The sequence below is a fragment of the Erpetoichthys calabaricus genome, chromosome 6, assembly GCF_900747795.2.
Source record: "Erpetoichthys calabaricus chromosome 6, fErpCal1.3, whole genome shotgun sequence".
In the NCBI taxonomy this organism is placed as follows: domain Eukaryota; kingdom Metazoa; phylum Chordata; class Cladistia; order Polypteriformes; family Polypteridae; genus Erpetoichthys; species Erpetoichthys calabaricus.
In genome coordinates this window covers 105,896,356-105,920,542 of record NC_041399.2, presented here as the reverse complement: position 1 = coordinate 105,920,542, position 24,187 = coordinate 105,896,356, and the positions used below count along the sequence as shown (strand labels likewise).

General features: G+C 37.2%; 1 protein-coding gene across 1 annotated transcript; it reads left to right on the top strand.

The window, feature by feature from the left end:
- The first annotated feature begins 15,958 nt into the window (after positions 1–15,958).
- buc (bucky ball) lies at positions 15,959–23,642 on the top strand. The gene is made up of 7 exons (XM_028803831.2): positions 15,959–16,069; positions 16,528–16,600; positions 18,858–19,019; positions 19,094–20,701; positions 20,965–21,072; positions 21,150–21,263; positions 23,549–23,642. The coding sequence occupies exons 1-7, from the start codon at positions 15,974–15,976 to the stop codon at positions 23,578–23,580; spliced, it is 2,193 nt and encodes a 730-aa protein (XP_028659664.2). The 5' UTR covers positions 15,959–15,973; the 3' UTR covers positions 23,581–23,642.
- Positions 23,643–24,187: the final 545 nt, after the last annotated feature.

Genomic DNA, 24,187 nt, shown 5'->3' with positions numbered 1-24,187 from the left:
TTCCTCGACGTGTGGGCGCTAGAGGTATTAAATGTGTATCAGTAACATCAAACCTAAACCAAGGCGCGTTTGGGTACATCCCCAATTAGAAGATACTGAGTAATTTACTGTTGTTTTTGTTCTTCGTTTTGCTGCATGTTGTAGTTATTTCAGATTTTTTATCGCAGTACAGTATTTTGGTTTGCAGGACGAATTCTACGAACCTTATTACACTTCTTACTCAGTTTTTCATAAAAAAATAGAGTTTCACAAAGTCAAACAGTTAAAGAAAGTGATTAAGTCCACAGAGACATAAACCTTCAACTAGAACTGACATCAGGATGATGAAATACGTTGTAAACTTACCAGTGATCATGATATCATTACAAACTCGTTGAAGCATTTCCAAGCCAGCAGAGTTTTGACGTATACCGATGTTAGATGTACTGAGAAATTTTGATTAGGAACCTTGAGAAAAAAGTGCAGTGAGAAAAAAAATCAAGCTCAGCCTGCATCTCAGTAGCTCTTGGAAAAGCTTCACTTAGATAGATGTAGCTCCAGTTGTGCGTTATAGGACAAAGGGGCAGAGATCAGAACAAAATTGCAGATAAAAAAAAAAAAGTACAAATCACCCTGCATCAGAACCCTGTTTCTGAAGATTTACACTTTAGGGTCGAAAACAGAATACCTTTTTAAGCAGTCTTTACTATAACAAGTGGACAACACAAATACATAAAGAGGAAAAAAATAAAGTAGCAATATATAATAAAAAAAACTAAATTATACCATTTAGTAATAATAATATTACATAATATATAATAATAACTATACTGTCCAAGATTAACATTATTATGACATGAATATGAGTGCACAAATTGCTTTTTTACTTTTTTACTTTTCATGATTCTGACAGATTTTAAATATTATCAAAATCCAGTCACAAACACACTGATATATATATATATATATATATATATATATATATATATAACGTTATAGTAGGGTATTCAACCATTTAATTTTAAGAAAACGTTACATTACCCTTATTAATAAAAATTTCATTATAAAAATATTTTGTAACAATATGTAGTCTTGAAAATAAAGTAAATCATGAATACCAACCATTATTTTATATTTTTAAGATTATGACTTTAAAAAAATAATAAAATAAAAACTGCTTTTGTCTCTACTGATTGTGGAACATTCAGGACTACAAGGTGTTATGGTAATTTTAACTATTGTTTTGTAGGAAACTATACAGTACTGTTGAATTATAAAATCCAATCAAAACTGACCAGAAATAAAAAACAAAGTAATATTTAAGCTGCATCAACAGCTATATATAAAGATGATGAAAAGGGTAATTACAGTACAGGGTTACATTTACAGTTGAGTAATTATTTTATACGTTTGTACATCTACACAGATAAGAGATTTTGAATAAATATGTTATTTTAATTAAGAATTTTATTAGGTGACCTTTTTTATAACCATTAGCAGATAAGAATAAAAGGATTAACATTTAACATTCATAATGAAAGAATAATTAACTGTATTACATGTAGTAAAAAAAAAATAGTACAAGGATAACAACATTATATAGGAACTAGTCATTTAGCCCGTTACAATAACGGGCGCTAGAACAGTAGTGCATAAACATTAGTAGGAACAGTCTATATTAAATGGCAAGGGACTTTGACCTCATTCTTTTTGTTGGTCGTATTTTTCTTTCTTTCAGCCTTTCTTTTGTTGATGTTTACTTGCTGAGCCGACCGTTCTTCGTGGGCTGCCGCCGTGTATTGTGTGTCTTTAATTTTCTGTGACAGTAATACTGTCTTGTACGGCTCTATTCAATAAGGGCGCGCACAAAAAGGCGAGCTTCAAAAGGGCGACCTCAATTGAGCGCGGCGAATAAAGGCGTTCGTAGATAATTTAGTTCAAATGGCTCTGGAATATGTGAAGAGCAACAAAGGTGCAGATCTTTATTTACGCGCGCCTTTATTCGCTGTGCCCAATTGAGGTCGTCCTTTTGAAGCTCGCCTTTTTGTGCGCGCCCTTATTGAAGGTTGCCTGTGCGCGCCCTTATTGAAGGATACTGTCTTGTACGTCCGCTGGCTTGTACGTCCGTAATATACCTTTAATTTTCTCTGGCGGTAATACAGGCGTGCGCGTCGGTAATATGCCTTTAATCTCCTCTGACAGTAATACTGGCTTGTATGTGGCTGTAATATGCGTCACTGTATTGTGTACCTTTAATTTCCTCTCGCAGTAATACTGGTTTGTATTTCCATAAAACGCCTCGAACTTTCTCTGACAGTAATATCGCGCATCACACCGTGCCCCGCGCATGCGCACTTCACCAGAAGACACCCACACACAGACACCTGGACGCACATAGGGATTTTATATACAGTATACAGTATAAATGATAGTATAAAAAGTTAACAACATACATAGATTTTGCTTGCCTTTTTGATTCTTCACGTTTTTATATAGATTCTTCATATTTTTTTTATATAGTTTTATTTTTGACACATTTAAAATATTGTTCTAATCCTATAATATTTTTTTTTACAAATGTGAAGAGCCTGGTGTGAAAAGAGAAGGAGAAATCAGGGAAACATGAAATCCTTGATGAACTCCTGATCTGAAATCCATGAAACATGCCTTCATAAAATTTGTTGCAATAAAACAAACATATTGTGGGAATTATGTCTTCCATTAATAAAACCCTAGCTCTGTGTGACTCATTAATTATTTTATATAATTGCTCCTTTAACCTATATGCTAGTATTATGTAACATGATTCATTTGAAATTTTCTAATATTAAATTATCTGACTTGTAGTTGTTTGTTTTACACTTTGTTTCAGTGTTGAATGGAATTCTTTATAGTGCGCAGAATCTCTAAAATCATCAACTAAATTTGTCCTAGTATGTCACAAAAATATTTATAAAATTTCTTTTAGTTCAATTTGTAAAAAATCTTTATATTGATTTGTTTTTCATTATATACACCTCACCTAATCTAATTTAAGGTTATTTTTGGATCCATTTATACCTTAGCATATACCATTTGTTGTTTTTGCTTTCTCTGTAATACTGTATAAAATAGATACCTGTTTTGAATCTTTTTACATTGATAAAAATGTATTTATCTGTATTCACCTGTAAAATTTCATTTTTTTAATTGTTAAATGATGTTTTTTTTTTCATTCTTTTACCTTTTACTCCTTTATGTTACCAACACATATTTGGTTCATGTACATTTATCATCAAATTCTAATAATAATGATTACAATTATTTTATTTACAGTATTCATAAATGCTGACATAACCAATCAAATAATTGTTTTCTTCTCTTATCAAATTCACTTTGCCAATTGCTTTTTTTTTCAGTTTATCTCTGGTTACCTTTAAATTTCATAAGTTTCTATTATTTTACAAATGATTCTTATATTGTTGCTTGATTTAGAAGAGTCTTTATTAATTTGGTTAGATTCCTCTGAAAATACTGCACAATATTGAATATTTTTGTATCAAATTTACAATTTATACTGTTTGATTTTTTAATTAAAGCACTCTTTGTTATTAATTGAAATAAATACATTAAGACATGTGAAAAACAGCATAAAACATACTTAATTAGTATTAAAATGTCCTATAAAATTACTTTTGCATATTGAGGTTTGCTCAAGCACTGATTGATAGCCTGTTTTACTCTTTAGTATGTATTATCTAACATACAGTCTAATTAACAGAGTTTTCTGGATAAAACAAACTGTATTATCAGAATCACTGGCAGTAAAATAACTTTGCTAACAGCTTTGACAAGTTTAAAATAATTATTCTTCCTCTTCCATTGGCCATGGCTGAATCCTGGCTTCTCTATTTATTTGGTAAAATGTTTACTCTTTTTATGAACTGAATAATAAATGATGTCTGCCTCATGTCTCCTCTGGTATTAATTCTTCCCAGCCAATGGATGATACTGATTGAATAGTCTGCTAGATTTCTGTTTTTAAATTGGTTATAAACTAATTTACACCTGTCCCTGTCCTTCTGTTTATTAGCCTATTTTGTCGATTTGATTTTTTATAAAATCTTAAACTATCTACATTTATATCTTTCTGTTTGTTAGTAATAAGGTTATTTTTTGTTTATAAGTTCATTTATTCTTGCTGTCTTGCTTAATTAATTTAATGCTGAAGCCCTGCTCTGCTAGGTTGTGAAATGCAAAATTAATGGAATTTATTTTCTATTCAAACTATTGTGTTGGTTTTTGTAATCACTTCCATGGTATTCTTCCACAATATCCTTTTTCAGGTTATCTACACTTTCAAGATTTGGGTTATTTACATACAATTTGCTCCTTTTTGAAACAAAAATAGGTCTGTATGCACCTTTTTGCTACTGGTAGGGGTATATCTGGGGTCATGCCTCACACCATCTCTGAGAGTGATACAACTGAATTATCATATAATCTTTCCTATAAATTGATGTTTAGCATCTTAGCTAAGCTTAGATGATCAGTTTCAAAAACTTTCATAATCAACACGATTTCTTAGTTTCTGTCTTTATTTCATTGGCATTGAACTTCAACATGTGGGATACATTAGAGTTTTCTTTCCTTAAAAGTGTTTTTTCTTCCATTTTGGCAGAGATATTCATGTTACATTCCTCAATTTCCTATAAGGTAACAACCATGCATTTTGCATTTAATGCTAATAAGGCTTGAAAACTAAGCAAGTTTTCAATTATTGCATGGCTTTATTTCATAGTGGGTCCCAGGTACACATAAGGTCCATTACAAAATGCAAGAGTGGGCTAGTTATTTTTTTAAATGTATAAAATGTGCCTCATTTTAGAACAAAATTTCATGTGGCAAATTAATATATACATTGACTGTGAAGAAATAAGTTTGACCCATCTAATCCTTTAAATACTGTAGTGTCGTGATGATGCGCATGTGGAGAGCATGTGTCTTGCAGTAAAATTACAGTGCATGTACCAAAAAAAAAAATCAACAAAATAACTATACAACGACTTCATGAAAATATCACTATTAAATAAAAACTATGTCAAAATTAGAATAAAAATGCAAGATAACTGAAATGGAGTGTGTATAGTTTAAAATGTTTGAATCATAACAGAGCCATTCAGTGCTTGGCTGTAACAGCCAGTGAGTTAGATCAACTGGTAAAACCACTTGTTAAAGAATAATCTGACCAGGTTAAAATGATTCTGCTTGTCCATTTGACCAAAAACATCTTCTTATATCCATAGTTATGGATGCTGGATGTAGCACATTGCCATCTTTAATACCAGGACATCAATGATGTCACACATACCAGCCATTCTATAAGCTACTGGATAACAATTATCAACAATAAAACTACACAAAATGGTGGCAGTAATGAATAAAACTGGTAACCAAAGTAGCTGTAAAGTAAATATTATTAGATGATGATAAAAATTTATTAAAGGTTCAAAATCAAAATTTAAGTAAAAAAACAACACGCTGCTTTAATTAGAGTACTCACACAGTTAAATTAGAATACCAAAGGACAAGCATTAATGAACAGTAACAAATTTTCATGTCTACTGAACAGCATGGACAGATAGTGTTAAAATCCATTAAAAAAGCTAATATTCTGGCACTACTCCAGATGAATAGATGAAATCAGAAATGATCTTCATGTATTGCTTAAACTGTTGTTAATTTGACACGTGCTTAATTTAACCTGCCATGCAAAATCCCCACTGACATTTTCAAAGCTGATTTAATGTACTTCTTTATTGATAAAATTAATAATATAAGATAAGATTGCACATTTCAAAGTCTTTTGGCAAAATCTAAGTATTGCAGTGTCAAAACCCATCTCAACACCCCTCTCTCTTCCTACGCTTTATTCACAGGCCCTTTTGCTAACTGAAACGACTTCACTAAACTGCTTCTCCTGCTTTGCAGCCACGGACTAATGCCGGGGATGGCAGCATTTTCATTTCTCAGAAGTATGTGAGGTGCTGTATCTGCACCACCAGTTTTTAACAGGGTTTCTCCTGCAGTCCCTCATATGGCAGTGATAAGTGCCGTGAAACCATTTACATAAAGGAGAGAAAATATGTAAACAGTATTATAATTTCAAAGCTAAATTAAACCTGTGATGTGACCCATAATTAGTGGGGGAAGGACAGGACCAGACATTCTGTTGTCTGCTGCTAGGACTCATCACTGTGTTCAATTTCAGCTATATTCTGACCTTAGAATAGAATTAAGTAGCAGTTTTGCTTTAAAGATAAAGTTTAATATTAGAACATTTTAAATTCCAAGAAATTATCATTAAAATAGTGATATTTAATTAATTATAGTGCAAAAACAATAAAAAACTATAATTGACGGCTAAAAATTGTGTTGTAATTGAGAAACATGGTTTTCATTTTTGAATTCAGTGAACAAAGATATATAAGAATTAGATAAAATAATCAAACTATTTTTTCAATTTATATCTGTGATTTGAGGTCAAAATTCTAAAAATCTTAAAGCAACATCACAGCATAGAGACACAAGAGGATTTTACTAAATCATAACAGCTTAATGAAAAGAAAACCAAACTGCAGCTTGACCTGTTTAAAAAAGCACTGAAATAAAATTATTTTGATCAAGAAAAGGAGTTGTGGTGAACAGAAGATGGGAGGGAAAGCAGTTGTTACCAGTTTTGACACATACACTGCAGGATGTATTTGTTAGTTTTCCAACTGATAGGGTGAGTAGAGGATTGTCCAGTATTTACCTGAACAGCTACAAAAAAGCATTTCACATTTTTGTTTAAGCTTGTAAATTCGAAGCATTTGATGACAGAAACACAAGACTGATTTTTTAGGTGTTTTGTGTCCCTTCACAGGTTTTTTTGTACTACAGAAAGAGCACTTTAGTAAAAGAAAGTATTTTCTGCTGTTAAGTTTTAATTGACCTTAGTTAAATTCAATATCTTGTTTACAGTACATGTGTTCATCTAGTTACTATTACATTACAGTATTTTTATATCTCTTCTTGGATTATTAAAATTATGTTATGAAGAAAATGTCTGACAAACCTTATTGGTTGTTGCTTGGCACTTTGAAAGAAACTGTTATAGGGAAGTATCCTACATATACTTTGTGCAATAATTTTAAAGTTTAAAAAATAGACTTTGCCCAGTTATCTTTTTCTCTTTCTGCCATGAAGACAGTAATCAATTCCATCATTTAGGTCTCTATTAAAACTATTTTATATTCTTTTTATAATATGTGAAATGTGATTCATTTATGAATGGTCGTAACTTCATGCAGTACAAATCTTTAACTTTACACCGCTAAAGCCAGACAACCATCTAATATAATGTGCATGATACTGCTGTCAATGTTCAGTCAGAAAAATAACTTAAAATTATAATTAAAATGGAAAAATTCAGTTGTGAAATATCACATCATTCTTTAAATCAGGGGTAGGCAACGTCGGTCCTGGAGTGCCACAGTATGTGCAGGTTTTTGTTCCAACCCAGTTCCTTAACGAGAACTCAATTATTGCTGATGAAGCACATATTGCTTAAGTGACATTTTGATGCTTCATTTTAGTGGTCTCGCTTGTTAAGGTTCTCCAACCTTAATTGCTTATTTCAATCTTAAACTGCTGCATTCAGTGTTTTAATTGCTCCTTATTAGCAATAAGATGTAAAAGACAAAGCAGCCAGCAGTTCTCCAGTTAGCTTTTTTCCAATTACATCTGTGTGTGTTCATCATGCACGGTTTGATTTAATAAAACACTTAATAGAAAAATGTGACAGACTGAAAATGATCTGTTTTAGGCTTCAAATCATTTGGATGATATCCTTGGAAAGGAAAAAAATCTACGATATAAAAGCCTTACATTGCACAGACTAACAAGCCATAAAATTAAATAAGGTCTGAGATTGGCAATGATTGGTTTCTAATTAAGCAATTGGGTTGAATGAAAACCTGTAGCCACTGCGGCTCACCAGGACTGACATTGCCTACCCCTGTTTTACATCTTATTGCTAATAAGGAGCAATTAAAACACTGAATGCAGCAGTTTAAGATTGAAATAAGCAATTAAGGTTGGAGAAACTTAACAAGCGAGACCACTAAAATGAAGCATTAAAATGTCACTTAAGCAATATGTGCTTCATCAGCAATAATTGAGTTCTCGTTAAGGAACTGGGTTGGAACAAAAACCTGCACATACTGTGGCACTCCAGGACTGACGTTGCCTACCCCTGCTTTAAATTATACTGTCAAGACTGCTTAAAAAGTGTAATGTTTCATGATGAAAGTTAACAAAAAATGATGGTAGCTAAGTAAACAGTCATGTTTGCTACACTGGAAAAGTGGCTTTGTTAATGGTAAATAATACTTCAGGGGCCTCATGCATAACGCCATGCGTAGAACTCACACTATAACATGGCGTAAGCACAAAAGCAGGAATGTGCGTACGCACAGAAAAATCCAGATGCAGGAATCTGTACGTTTGCAAACTTCCACGTTCTTCCGCTACATAAATTCCGATCAGCGTAAAAAGTAACGTAAGTGCAGGGGCCTTCTGTCCCGCCCCAACTCCTCCCAGAATTATGCCTCTTTGAATGTGCAAATCAATATAAATAGCCCTTAAGCTCAGCCTTCTGTGAAAAGACAATGGGAAAAGCACGGAGGAAAATATAAGAATTTCAGCGAATACCAAATGGAGGCAAAGGAAAAACATACTATTTGTTGGTTTAAACAGTGGTATAATCAACAAAATGAAGTTGATCAAGTGACAGAGTGTTGGAGAAACTCAAAAGCTCAAGTTCACAAAGTCGCACAGTGCCCGAAATAAAAAAGAAATCACATATCAAAGTCGCCGTGAAAAGGCAAGTCATAGCCCACCGTCTGAGTGTCATATGAAAGCTTATTAGGGTACGGACAAAAAAAAATAGGCACACAGTGGGAAAAAAGCACGAAATGTCAACTTTAATCTCGAAATTTCCACTTTAATCACGTAGTTTATTTTGACATTAAAGTAGAACATCATAAACTTCATCTTAAAATTGTTTAATTTACTAGTTTCTCAAATCCCATTGTAACTAAAGTAGCACATTAAATGTTTTGTTCTGTATTTGATCTTCTATGTGCTCTGTGTGTGAATCACTACCTGCTTCTTAAACGGGCTTTCTTTTTCTCCGACAGGACACAGAATCCATTACATTCATGATATTACAGCTCTCTGAATAATTAAAATACTGAGATGTATATGTGATATGTTTTTCATGATGATAGGAGTTAAAGCATATTATTAAACATAGGAACATGGTGGCGCAGTGCTTGTTCATGTCTCACGCAAGAGGCTTGCCGCGCCATGCGCAACCATCGATGAAATAATTTATTGCAGCAGTACTGTCTCTTTCAGACGTACTAACCTCCAATTTCTGTCCTTACTTTTCTTTCTCCAAATACCCAATCGCCACACAATCAGCTCTGTAATAGACGTGAAGCCATTTGTAAGCTTAGAACGCCGATTCTTCAAAACTTTTAAGGAACATTGAAATATCTTCATAGTACATGTTTAATTATTCTATCCGTCTATCCTTCCAGTGTCGCGTCAGCACCAGCAAGAATACAACGCAATGCAGGAACAATCCATGAACTAGCTAGCGCTGCGGCACCGTGTCCTCACATGTTTAATTATTAACCATATAGATTATTTAAATAAAGTTAAAGTTTTATCTGTATAATATAATCAACATATTTTGCTGCATTTCATCTTAAAAATGATATTGTCATCATATGTAAATACGCGCTTTATAAAGTGGCGCAGGTTGTGCAATATTATAACTGTATCCCAAGTTTACAGTAAGGTGATTGTACTTATAAGTCCAAACAGTTCTACAAGGAGCACTTGATGGACTGATTTAGTGCGTTTATAGTTCTTGGGATGAAACTTTTTTTAAACCGCGAAGTCCGTACAGGGAAGTCTTGGAAACGTTTTGCCGTGGCTGAGTCAGCGTCTGCTTCATGCTGTATACCGATAATTCTCTTTCTGATCAGCTGCTGCTGTGATTCCCCACTCAGATACAGTGATATAAATACTCCAAGTGGTGCAGTGAGAGTAATATGGAAAAAGATGATCTGTTGTGGCAACCCTTAACGGGAGCAGCTGAAAGAAGAAGAAGATGCATTGAGAGTAACAACGCTAAAGCAGTTATGGTATTAGGAATACTATGGCTATTCCCTGGACCATTATATTGCTGCAGGTTAATTACAATCAGATGCATTACACTAATAAACAATATGCAGTTAGTTTCAGTGTATTTATAAAGCCGCGTCAGGAATGTGGGTCTAAGAAAGAAAGGGTGACCACACAGGAACAGTAGCACTGTTTTGACACTGGGTGCCGCCAGTCTGCAAAACCGAGCGGAGAAATTGCATACTCCAGGGCATGAGTTACCGTGGAAAAGTGCGTGGCTTTACGCCAAGTTTAGGTTTTATACATCGCGATTTGAGCGTGGAAACATTCGTACGAAACATTTCTGTGCATATGCACCGTTTATACATGAGGCCCCTGGTCTTTCTGCTTTTCCTATCTTCATCTTCCTCATTACCTTCTTTACTTCTTCTGGTCCACAAACTAGATCATAAATTGTTAACTGAAATGTGAATGATTTTTTTTCTAAATATCTTTGCTTCCGCTTTTTCACTTGTTCCATGATCACCTATAGGTTTCCTTTCTCATCATTTATAAAATTTGATGTTATTTCATCCTTTTTTGCAGCACATCTGTCCCTTACTATGTTGTACACTCTTTGATGCACTCTTATATGTCTCTATCACTCTACATCTCCTGATGTACCCCTGTCCTCTCTGCTTCCTCTCTGTCCTCTTTGACAACTCATTCTGCCATTCTTTTAGGTGCTTTACATTTGTCCTTATTCTCTGACAATCTATTCAGCTCCCTTTTTCTTTACCTGTTTCTTCTTTTTTAGTTCCCTTCAGACTTTTCATTCTACTACCACTCTTTTCTTTTTTCTATCCTTCCATAACTTGCCCTCCCATATGTCCTCTGCCACTGCAAACAAAGTCTCCCTTATGCTGCCATATTTCCATTTTGTTTCTGTTGTTCCAACCTTCTTCATTTACTCTAACAACACCATTCTAAACTTTTCTGCTCTATCTCTCAATTTATAAAATCAATAATATAAATATGAAAAGTGTTGACTCTGCACATATCATGGCCCCAAAGAAACTTGGCCCCTATACAGTATATGTAATAGGTATTTGTACACCCATGATCAGATGAGCTACTGGGTATGTGAAGTTATGGTTCTATGAATGTCCAAAGTCTGTGAGACTGCCCAAGACTTCAGAGCCAAGTAATTATTGGTCTTGGAGTCTCTGAGAGCGAAGGATAACATCTGTACCAAAATCCCCTCCAGACCTGGTTGCAATTCATTTTCCATCTGCCCTTTTCACACATACTACTCCTTCCTACCGTCCTTCACCAAACCTTCACTGCAATGCTCAGTGATGACTTCTAGTGTGTCCTATTTGCTAATGCGTGTTCTTATACCTGTTCCAAATGAACTCTACTAGGGCGAGATATTTTAAATTTTAACCACTTACCTTTTTTGACATCAAAATTGATATTCCTGATATTATCTATTTTCCCTCCATATGTAGCACTTTATCATGTCTACTATTCCATCATAATTCATCTCAGCAGCTTTATTTGTGTCCATTGCATACATGTACATTCAGTAGCTATTTATTTTCATTTTGAATTTCAAGATAAACTAATCAACTCAATTACAGATTACATGAATAATAATAATAATAAATAACTGGTGAAGAGGTTTCTGATAACATGTCTCGGAACCAGATCTCCATGTGAAATTTCTACAAACCAATGTTTGTTACAATACATACACACACCGACAAAATCAGCAAAAATATATTGTGGACCTTTATTATAGTCTTTTTCTTATAAAGAATTTCACATGTTCGCACTTTCATGTGGGGTCTCTATATCAAACCAGTCTCCTCCACTAATGACTGTATTCTTCCTCACCTGATACCTCTTTCACCCTTAAATTCCACCCTCATAAAGTCTATCCACTTTCTCTTTGGTCATCCTCTTCTCCTCTGTTCCGATATCGCCATATCCATGATTCTTCTTTCCACATCGCTTCCATCTCTGTTCATGACATGCAATACCACTTTAACCTTCTTTCCTGCAATTTCTTTGACATTTCCCCAATTTAAATAATACCTCTGATTCCCTCATTCCTGATCGTAACAAGTTTTGTAACTCCACATATCCATCTCAACATCTTCATTTCTGTTGCATCCACTTTTCTTCATGCACCTTTGTAGCTGCCCAGGTTTCTGACCCATACAAGAATGCTAATCTGACCACTGTTTTATACACTTTACCCTTCATTTTGCACTGATTCTTCAGTTACATACTGTAATACTTCTGTTACCTTTTTCCATTTTTTCCAACTGATTGCATTCTGTGTCTATTTCCAGATCCAGCTCTCCATCCTCTGTTATGGTTGATCCAAGATAATTAAACTTTTCCACCCTTATAAGCCTGTGTTCCTGGAGGTTAACTTCTCCTCTTCAATCTTGTCCCATAAATCTTAGATATTTAGTCTTTTTCCTACTCATCTTAAGGCCTCTGTCCTCCATAGCTCTTCCCCACTGATCCAGTTTTCTTTCCACAATATTCTTAGTGGGTGCCTCATTCAGTGATGTCATCTGAAATTGCATGTACCACTGAACCTGATCTACTATTTCCCTAGCAATAACATTCATAACTAGAGTAAAAGTCATGGGCTTAATGATGATCCTTGATGTAACCTAACTTTATCTGCAAATCAATCTGTTATTCCTACACTACATCTCAGTTGTGTGTATGTATCTCATACATATCCTTAACTATCCTTGCATACATATCCAGTACTCCCAACTATCTTATACATCTCCAAATTTCTTACTGAGGAACTCTATCATATGCCATATAGATTCTCCTGCAATAGATGATATAATGCCAGCTCATTCTTTTGGTGAATAATCTCTGGCTGATGTAAGTTGTCCAGTGCTGTTACAATAGTAATGTGCATGCAGCTGACCACTCCAATTACATTTGGAAAACCGGATGTTGCTACGGATTGCGCTTGATGTTTGCTAGTTCAACCACAGTGCAAGGATATCTTATATATCTGGATGACAAATGGATCATACCATCCCATACAGCTGGCATTTGCACGACTCAGTGATGATTGTGAAATACCCGATCAGTCAGCAAGTTGAAAAGCTCCTGTGGTTTTACGTAAAAACCCAACAGTGGACAGAACTTGCAAAGTCTGCCTTTGTAAAGCTGGTGCCAGTTCAGCACACACCTCCAAGAGGATAGTTCTTGGAAATCAAAATCGACTTAGAAGCCAGTCATCGTCATCGTCATCTATAAATTCTTGCTCTCTTTTAATTTTTCCATTTGTGATGTCTTCTAACAGCATTAAAGCAGCTATGGTAGTTGGAATAGTTTGGCCATTCAGGGCACCATTATATTGTTACAGAATGATTACAATCACATGAATTAATGTTGTAAATGATATGCAATTAATTTTGGTGTATTTGAAAAAGACTGCATCATGGATGTGAATCTAAAAAAGAAAGACAGACCATAAAACATTATCAGTGCTTTTACCCTGGGTGACGCCAGTTTGCAAAGCCAAGCAGGAAAGTGTGTATGCACGATGGGAGGCTGCCATGAAAATGTGCATGGATTTACGCCAAGTTTAGTTTTTATACATCTTGAAGTGTGCGTTGAAACAGGTGTACACAACATTTTTGTGTGTATGCACCATTTATACATGAGGCACCAGGGCTCTAAAGACTTGAACCTTCATTCTTTTGTAGAGACATTGAGAGCACCACACACCCTTTCCAGTGACTTCATGACCCCCCATGCTCTCCCAATCCATCTAATGACTTCATAGAAGGACGCACCAGAGACAGGATTGTTGCTGCCAAGGAAAGTAAACCTCTCAATGAGGTTGACATTTTCTCCACAGACAGACACAACACTGATGGCTTTGCCCAAGAAGTCATTAAGTACCCAGATTTAGTTTTTTATCCAGAACACTCGCAAGCCCACACACTCAGACACCTTACTAAGTCTCTTGAGATCCCTGATCAGAGCCTCCATTTACTCCAAGAAGATCACAGCATCGTCAGCAAAGTCAAGATCAGTGAGTCTTTCTTCACCAATGGATGCCCCACAGCTGCTGGACCCCCACGACCCTCTCCAACACCCAGGCCATACAAGCATTGAACAGAGTAGGAGCAAAAACACACCCCTGATGAATCCTAAAATTAACTGGAAAAAAAGCAGAGGTTCTGCCTCCACTCTGCACAGCACTCACAGTACTAGTGTAAAGGCTGGCCATGTGGCCCAGCAACATTGGGAGGATCTCAGGATGTCCCACAGGGCCGCTCAATCAACTGAGTTGAACGTGCAGTTGCTCAACTAGTCCCCGTTGAGGTACATTACCTGCACTGTGAGAGAGTATCAGTTACAACAGTATGGCCATGTGTCACGATTCCCTGAGGGTGATCCGGCTTGCAGGATCCTCACTGTTGAGGAGCCGAGTGGCTGGACCAGGCCACCCACGTAACACCTGGCTGCGGCAGATAGATGGTCATTTCCAGAGAGTGGGATTGGACTGCATGTCTGCCTGGGGAGTTGCCAACTGGGATCCCGAGCTGTTTTGATGTGTGATGGGTGCGGCTATGAGCAGTACCACTGCATGCTCCCCAACCTGACCTAACCTGACCTGACTTTAAAGCAGTGTACATACAAAAATATAAAATAAACTTATCAAGACACAGTTTAAAATGTTTTCTCAAAATATACTACAGTAAAATGTATTTTATATACAGTACATTCCAACTTGCATACAGTATATTTTCAATAACGTTAGGCTGATTGACAACTCTAAATTGGCCTGGAAACACTTGATTGTGGATTTACGTGTCTAAACCCACAATGAATTGGCATCCTGTCCAGAGCTGGTTTGCGCCTTATTGTGCCTAGGACAGGAGCATTAAGTGCGTCTTTGAGTGTGCCCTGAGATGAACTGGCATTCTCTTCAGAGTCACTTTTGCTGCCAGGAATGGTTCTGAGCCACTTTGCCTCTAGATTGGTTTAAGCAGGCTTTGAAAATGTATAGATGAATATTTTCAATATACATTTCCTCTCCAAATACCCAAAACACTGGTTGTTACTCTAAACTGGCCCAGTGTGAGTGAAAGAATGTGTGGGAATGTAACCTGCTATTAACTGACATCCAGTGCAAGTTTCTGCCCAGCGTTGCCTTGATAGATTCCCGTCTGCAATCATGCATTGCATTAACAGAGTTCTAAAAATGGGTGATTGGAGTTTGTATTTGCAACAGATTTTCCACGCACCTCTTACATTCACTGTTAGGTTAACTGGTAACATTAAATGACGTGCCCTGTGACGATACGATATCTCACTTGGATTGGTTCCTACTTTTTGTTCAGTGCTTCTGGGACAGACTCCAGTCTTTGTGACAGATTTTAAAAAATCATATTGTTCTACATATTACCTATTTTATATGCTTATGAATTTTGTAGTTCAGATTCCCTCTCATTGGATTACTGTGTGAGTAAATTAATTAAAATGTTAAATTTCAAAAGATAAACTTTGCTCTTCTACGGCTCTGAACTAAACTTCGCTGGCTCGATCACGGATGGATGGGTGGAATCTTCCCGGAGTTGCTTTCGTTCGACAAACTCATGTTGCGTCTGACTAGAGTAAATCAACCCGACTTTAGTTAGGTGTGATGCGTAAAGACGCAAGCAGCTACTGGTACTCTCTTAAGCGCATAATTACAAGGTAACGAGCCAATTAAACGACTGACAATCGCTCTTTATAAATGAGCCGACAAAAGTGGCACCGCAGAGAGACTTTCAGCACTCTCCATGTTTTGGTGCACTTTAAATCTACACTGAGTTTAATAATCACGTTCACGGTGTGTGAGTAATTTGCATTTCAGGGTTGGGACAGTTTTTTACAAGGTTAATCTTGAATAAAAATGTAAAGGCTTCTCCTTTACTTTTCTAAGGCGTCTTCACGGATGTGATACATTTATTAAATACTCAATGCCACTTTTCTACTGCGTTTTACCCAAATTTCAAAACATCATCCTTTGGCTTAATTTCACACCAAGTACCTGCTTGGCGTCGGTACGATTTTGAAGGTCACATCCCCGGACTCATTGTGGAAAGAAACTGCGCAGTTTATCAGAAAGTGGTGCAGACTCCCATGCTACTGAAAAGGAGTTCTAATTTTACTATTTTTAAGTTATGACTATGTAGGTGATCTTCTGGATATGGAGACTTATTCTGGTCATGTAACAATATGCTTGTAAATGAACTGTATCGCTCCTTCTACACTAAGAGCCCTACACTTTATTTTTATGTATTTCAGAATTTCATTGTTTATAGCATCCTGTGCTGTGTGTCTGTCTTGTCTGGAATCTTAAAGGAAGTCGGCATGGAAGGTAGGTGCACTTCTAATGGCTTATTCACCTGCTTTTTTGAAAGCTTTTACTACATGCACCCATCAGGAGTTCCCAAATTCAGTCACTGAGGCTGCGGGTTTTCCTTCCAACCAGCTGCACATCTTGCAGTCTTCTAAATGATTTGATTTTTTTTTTGTGCATTCGTAAATATGTGCAAATATTTACATTCATCCAGTTCATAAACTTGTACTTTTTTTGCCGTATCTTTAAAGCGTTATCATATTCTATACCTTTATCCTGTGGCGCTTCCTCCTTTAATTGCGAACAATCAGCGATGAGCAATACAGGCAAAGGTGCAAATGACACTGAATACTCTGGGGCGGATCTACCAGCAGGGCGTTCTGGGGGACCGTGACAACAAGGGGCGTTTTCATTAATCACACCCCTAATCTCCCGCTCAATCGAAGGATTGAGTCTCCTCTTGCCGAAATCAAGAGATTGAAGTAACGCTTAGCATCAAACGATGTGGTGTCCCTGCACTGCATTTTTAAAGTTAGATCTCTGTTACGGAGCTCTAGGTCGGGGGTAATGGGGAGTCTTAAGTCGACCCTTTTAATGCTAAAGGGAGTCTTGTACATAATTGTGAGCATGTTTTAAGAAAACGCTTAAATTTCCAGAATAAGACCGAAATCTCAAATATTACACAGGCTTGTAGGCCTACCTGCCCCCAAAAATTTAGCAAACCCACTTGGTAATTTCTGGGCTGACTCAAGTCAAACTCTACCTTTTTTATTTAATAAAGGCAGAAAGTGATTATAATGAATACCTGTAGTGGAGGTGGTCTGTAGGGCTGAACTTGACGACTGCTTACTTAAGCATTTGATTACTAATCTTCCCACAAATTAATGGAACACTGACATAGTGGCTCTACTTCGATACATCGTGTCTGCCCTGCTCTTCACTAAATGTCAGTATTTGCATGCAATTCAAGGAGCAGACACCACAGAAATAAGGATTTAAAAAAAAAAATGTTTAAGAAAGTTAAGTGTTTAAAACTGACAACAGATTTTTGATTTTCTTCTAAATCGAATACTAGATCACTTCTCACAATGCAGAAAAGGGGGATGGGGGAAGCCAGCTAAACAAATTGAAACATGAGTGACCCACTAAACTTATGGTAAATCTGTTGCCACAGTGGCACTCCAAGACTGAACAGGAGGTCAATGAGTCTGGGGATTCGGCAGCTTGTCGGGCAAGGCAGAGAAGTCTAGTTGGAGAACGGGAGAAATTTATTTTTAGTATACGGCCACTAGGGGCCCCCGTTGTACCGTCTATACCTCTTAAGTCGTGTAAATCAATGACAACTAAGTCGTTTCAAACACTGAATGGTTTCTAAAATGTTCAAAGGAGTTGATTTTAAAAGCTCTAACCTTCTTGTACAAGATTATACCACAAATTTAAATGCTGAAGAGCATGGCTTCAGTGTAGGGCAGCTGCCTTATTTAATGCAAAAGTATTAAAACCTGGCTATTTACAGAAATGTTTTTTTTTTTTCCCGTAATATACATTTTCAACCTTTCTTTGGCAGGATTGCATATTTAAATGTCAGTTTCACCCAGCCGTCCGGTTTATTTGCACACGCTTGAATAGTCCCTTCAAAAATTCATATGGAGCTGTCATTTTGAGTAGTAGGTAGAGGGCAGAGTAACAAACGATTGTGGCAAACCTGTGGTGTGATCTATAGATCTCTAGTATACTATTGTGATCTTAACTTGAATTGACACATGATTACTTACTGGTTTGCCGCTTTAGAATTTTTATTGGCTGAAATGCATTTGGAAGATGTATTTTGGTCATTGTGGAGGTTTTTGGGGTGGCTATGCACTGAAAGTGTTCCAAGCCGCTTGAGGTAAACCTTGCTTCCATTTTGCTGTGATAGTTCTGGTCTTTAATAGCTGAAAACCAGAAATGCCATGGCAGCCTCAAAGATTTAATGTATAATGTACTTTAAGGTGGTGACTTTCTCATTTCTGCACAAATCATATTTTGGGTCTTTAAGTTTTCTGGTTACTGTTGACCAGTGATCATTTGTATGCTGTTGTGTATGTAGGCATGAAACATTTATTTCGAAAGTATTTCTCCTGTTTCACATTAACCTGTGCAATGTTTTGAGATGATTGTTAGCATCTCCAAATAAAACAATCTAACGTAAAGATTCTTTTTGCCAAATATTTTAACCGGTCGCAAACTCAATTTACTTTGGATAGTTTCCTTTTTTTTTCCCTCCCTTCTCCAGAAGTGAACAATTCTCAGCATTCAATGGGAAGTGGACAGCAGCATCAGCATCCAGTAAACCACACAAGGCCCTTTTTCTATGTACAACCACCTTCTCAACCTTATTACTTGTATCAATGGCACATGAACAACCCTTTTGGTCACTATGGCTTCCATGGATCAGGTAGAACTCTAATACATGAATTAAACTGAATGCTTTGAAGATTACTTGCAGTTAATGTGTCCTCTCGTCTTTAGGTTTGCCCTTTGGACGCCCTTACTTGCCCCCTTATTCATACATGCCTTATCCAGGATACATACTCCCGCAGGCACCTGTGCAACCAATGGATTACAGAAGAATGTTCCCTCACTTCCCTTCTGCTGGGGGTTATGATTTAAGATTTAGATATCATCAGACTCGCATACGAAGGGAAACTACTACTTCAGAGGTTCAGACTGAGCCCAATGAAGCTGTAGAGAAGCTGGGTGAATGCCTTGGAAAAATGGAGGCATGTGATACAAGTGTAGAAAAAGAAATGGATTCTGGAGTAGCTTCGCAAGCCCCTGGAGAATTGGGGACACAGTATGAACAACCTAGTCCACAACCTCAGAGGATTTCAAAATCTGGTAACACTATTTTTAGTGACTTGGCAGGTACAGCTTATGCAGATGCCAGTCTCTGCAACCGTAATACATCACAACGTGATGAGTGGTCTGTTAGTTCTTGTGATGGAGTGTCACCACTTGATACCTCCTCAGTTCATGAAGATGTCTGTCATAAAGATACCTGTTCAGAAGAGCAAGAGGAGCAATGTGTGCCGTCTTCTTCACCCATGATGTGCCAGCCATGTGTGAAAGTGGACTTGTCCAGTAAACCTGAGAAAACTTTGCTGGCTAAGGACACTCCTACAGGGATTTTCTTTCAAGATCTTGGCCAAGGTAAGGATGGTGTTGAATCGGAGTCGTCTCCTGACCCTTCTGATAACTGGTTGGTTAATGACGGTATGGCACAAGAGTGCAAAAATGAATACAAACTACCTGCTTTACAGGCCAATGTAGAGAAGACATCCCAGGATTCAAAATCTCATGAAGACCTTGTACACAATGAAAAGCTGCACTTTAGAATTCTGAAACTTCCTTTTCACACCATCCTAGCAGGTGGGGAGTTGGATAAAGAAAATCCTTTATGGTCTGTGGACTCTCTTTCCAACCTTATTACCCCCTCAACTTTGTTGTCAACATTTGGAAATGCATATTATGGCTACTATCCACAAGTGGCACAAGAACGCCAAAGTGTCCTCAGTGCATCTCTGGATGAGCTTTCCTCAAGAGATGAGATGTTTTCAACTGATGTAGAAGATATGGATTTAGTGCCTGGCCATATTTATACAGGGAAATCACTTGGTCAAGACAATGTAGAGGAAGATCCTGTTGACAAGGGCTTTTTGGAAGAGGAATGTCCACTTTGTCCCCGACAAAGAACTTGTGCAACTTGTGGCTGTTGCCTGTCACAGGATGCACACGGTGGGATAGAAGCAGAGAATGATACAAGTGAGGAGATAACGGATATTGTTGATGACTGCGAGTCTGACTCTATAAAGAAAGTCAGAGATTCTAGGAAAGTAACCAACCTAAAGAGAACATCCCATTTAAAACGTTCCATTTCTTCCTGTAGTGTAACTAAGCACTCCTCAAAGCTAAAGCCAAAGAAAAATTTAGATGGAGTTGAAGGCTCAGTTTCTCCAGATGAGCAGCATCAAAACTTTCCTGGTCTGGGTAAGGAGTCCTATGAGGAGCACAAGATCTCCTCCAAATCAGAAAAGCATAGAGGCCAAGATCATCATGTTCATCAAAAATGTCAAATGGGTAAGGTGTTCCTATTTATTACCCTTTTATCAGCTCTGCTGATGTTTTATACAACTGCTTTCTGCTCAAAATACCAAAAGGGTGACATACTTAACATCCTCCCATTTGCAATGATCATGTGCTATTTCCTGTGAAACACTAACTGCAAAGGGCAAGTGAATGTCTATAGAACCCTGGGTGGGGAAGGGGAACAGTTAGTCTTGCCTAAAGAGTGAGCAAGTAGATGCATTCATTGTTAGCTATGCTTTTTATTTTTCCTTCAGAAAGACCATGTAAAAATACTGTGATGTCTGACCAGGAAAGTTGGGAAAGCTATGGGGCAAAGCCAAGGAGTAAACCATGGAAAACTTATCCAAAGGGCAGAGACCAAGGTTTGTGCACTCTTGTCTTGGTGTTCTTGGGTAAATCTACTTTTGGAGACTGTTTACCTTTTTCACAACCTTTACAGAACGGCCCCCTAGGAGAAAAATGTCTTGTAAAACAGTTGTGTACCAAAGACCAAGGAAAAATGAATATGATGAGAATGAGGATGGTGAGATTCCAAGAATTCAAAGAGGCAGAGGTTAGTATAGTAGGTTTGTTTTTTTTTTCCCTGCAAAAAATCTTGATTCTTTGAACCAATAGGATATTTCTCAAACGGATTACAATTTTTCATGTTGGTAATGTCACTTTGTACAAGGACTGCCATAGTCAAAGTATACAAGTGTCCCCTGCATACCTGATTGATTGATTTTTTTACTGAACAATTGTTTACTACTAAAGGAAATGGTCACTAAGACTCTGACCCCACCCCCCCTTTTTGTTTTTCATTCTAAAGTCTGTTAATTTTTAGTACCAAAGCAACACTAATTTGACTTGGGTATCAATACCAGCTTTTGGATATTGGTGGTGGTGCAAAAACTGTTCCAAAGCAATAATGGATACCTACAAAATTACTCCTCCTCTTTTGGGCTTTAGCCTGCCTGGTGGTGTGCACTATGCACCACTTCCCTCCTTGATAACTTAGTGTGTGCTAAAGCAGTAGGGTGGTAGGTGGCAATTCCTGTGAAATCTCCATTGCATTGAAGCTTTGGGAGGGGAGAGCTTTAACCTGTGAGGTCAAGACCCTGTCTAAGGATGTGGTGTGAAATCTGCAGTGCATCACATTTTTACATGACTACCAAAATGAGGATTGGGGGATGGGTTTGAGTGGAAAGCTGGCATTAACTTCCAGTACTGAAATATCCCAAAATGCTTTTAATATTCAATTTTACATTTTAGTTTTACCAGGACTGGTATACTGTACAACCCTACTAGCTATATGTGCAAATAAAGGCCTTTTGGAAATTGGAACTGAAAATCTAAGCACTAGATTTAGGATATGGACTCTTAACAAGCAAATGCAATAAATGTTTGTGAATTTAAGTTGGGGTATCCTTTTATTGCTTCCATTAAGTGACACTCTTGCACCAGAACTGTTGATGTATAGATAAAGATGAATCGGACCTTATAAACGGGAGCACTCAAATCTGTAATATAGTCTGAATAATCCTGGCAATTGAACCATATGGGATTTAGGTGAAGGAATTTGTATTCCCCTGCCCCCCCCCCCCCCCCCCCCCCATTTAGCAGTGCGTTTTAACTTATAACAGGGTTATGGTCTGCATTGTGCATTTTACCATATAGAGCCTAAAACGGGCGGTGAACTCCAGGCCTCAAGTGCCGCAGTGTCTGCAGGTTTTCATTCTCGCCATTTTGGTGACCAGTTTTTGCTGCTGATTGTCTTTTTAATTAACTTGACTCCGGCCTCAGTTTCTTTAATTAGCAGCCAAACGATGACACGACACCACACGACCATTAGAGAGGTGATGGTCTTGGTAAGGTTGATCTCTCCGGTGACCAAAACATTTTGACGGTGCTCTTAGAACAGAAACAAGTGTTCAAAATGTGTGCTGTGGCAGAATGAGAGCAGCAACAAGCCATGGAATTAATGGGTTTAATTAACAGCAAGAATTGGCTTTTCATTAAGTGATTGGAGTGAAATTGGTTGGAGTTTGAAGCCCCAGTTTAGCTGGTCATCTGTTAGCTCATTTCACATCTCATTTCTGCTTGGCCGTCATTTAATGAAGAAAGGAATCAATTCAGAGGGCTGAACTCTAACAGGGCTATTAAAGTGATGGGGGGGGGGGGGGGGGGGGGAAGAGTTAAGTAGCAGTGAAAACTGGTCACTGATTAGGAAAAGGGTTGGAATGAACCTGTAACCACTGCGGCACTCCAGGCCTGGAGTTCGCCACCCCTGGCCTAAAACATTGAATGCAATATGTGCTGTAAAAGGTAAGATGGCAGAGGTTACACACCCAAACTGGAATATTGGGGGGGGGGGGGGTAATCTGCTCTCTGACCAGTCCCCCAAAACAAATCGGTGAGTTGTTAGGAAGTCCATACTTTGAGATCATAGGCAAGTTAAAGTTGCTTCCTACTGCTAAAATGTTTTGCACACTAGTGTACAACTAAAATACCATGAACAATGTTTGCATAACCTAGAACAGATTCATTAAGAATTTGATTAACAAGTCTACAGTTGGGTTACAGATATAACCTTCAGTGGCTCATTGGATGACAAGTGGCCTGTAGCATTACTATATATATTTATATATAATATATATAATACAGTACTTTATTGCAAATTTAGTCACAAGCTTTTCATTCTGAAATAAGAGGCTAGATTTTTAAATTTACCAAGCACAACTAATTTTAATCCTGGGTTGCATCTTTCTCTTGAAGCTTTGACTAAATGTTTCTGCAGAATCATGCAATGTATTTTATTTTATTTTTGACTCAGTAAATATTACTGTACCTTCTTTGTAGGATCCAGCAAGAGAAGAGGCACAAGATATTGACTTTTGCCACAGCTGCACTTTACCACAAGCACAATTCTGCACATGGAGCACTTGTAACTGGACACATTTTTGTACATTTTTATTTTTAAATGACTGAAGCATCAACTCTGAAGAGCAGTTTAGTGCTATTCCACACTGGCAATTCCCGAATCTGTTTTGAGAATGCAGTTTTCTGTAAGCTCGGTGTTCCTCATTTCTGGCCAGCATGATCAGAGTTGCAAACCAGTAAGTGAAACCTGGTTATTTTGCGGCTAGTGTATAATCTTTAGCCAACAGTATGCTTCTGGGATACTTGCAGCAAGTGAAGCAGAATAATTGAGCATATTAAATTAGATAATAAAGTAAGATGCAACTGTAATGCATGGTAACAGAGCTCTTTAGCATGCAGTATCTTTAAATTACTGCTTTTGATGCTCTTGTAAGTATGGCCACTGGTTTACTGTAAAGTGTTCATAAAGTCTACTCCCAAGATACTGTTTCAACAAACTACTAGAGGTTGCTTTCTACAAAATACAATGGGTTTGTTATCCTTTGAACTTGGAATAGATCTAAGCAATGTCTTATTTCCACTGCTTATTTTTGGTATTCATTGTAACCACTTTAAAAA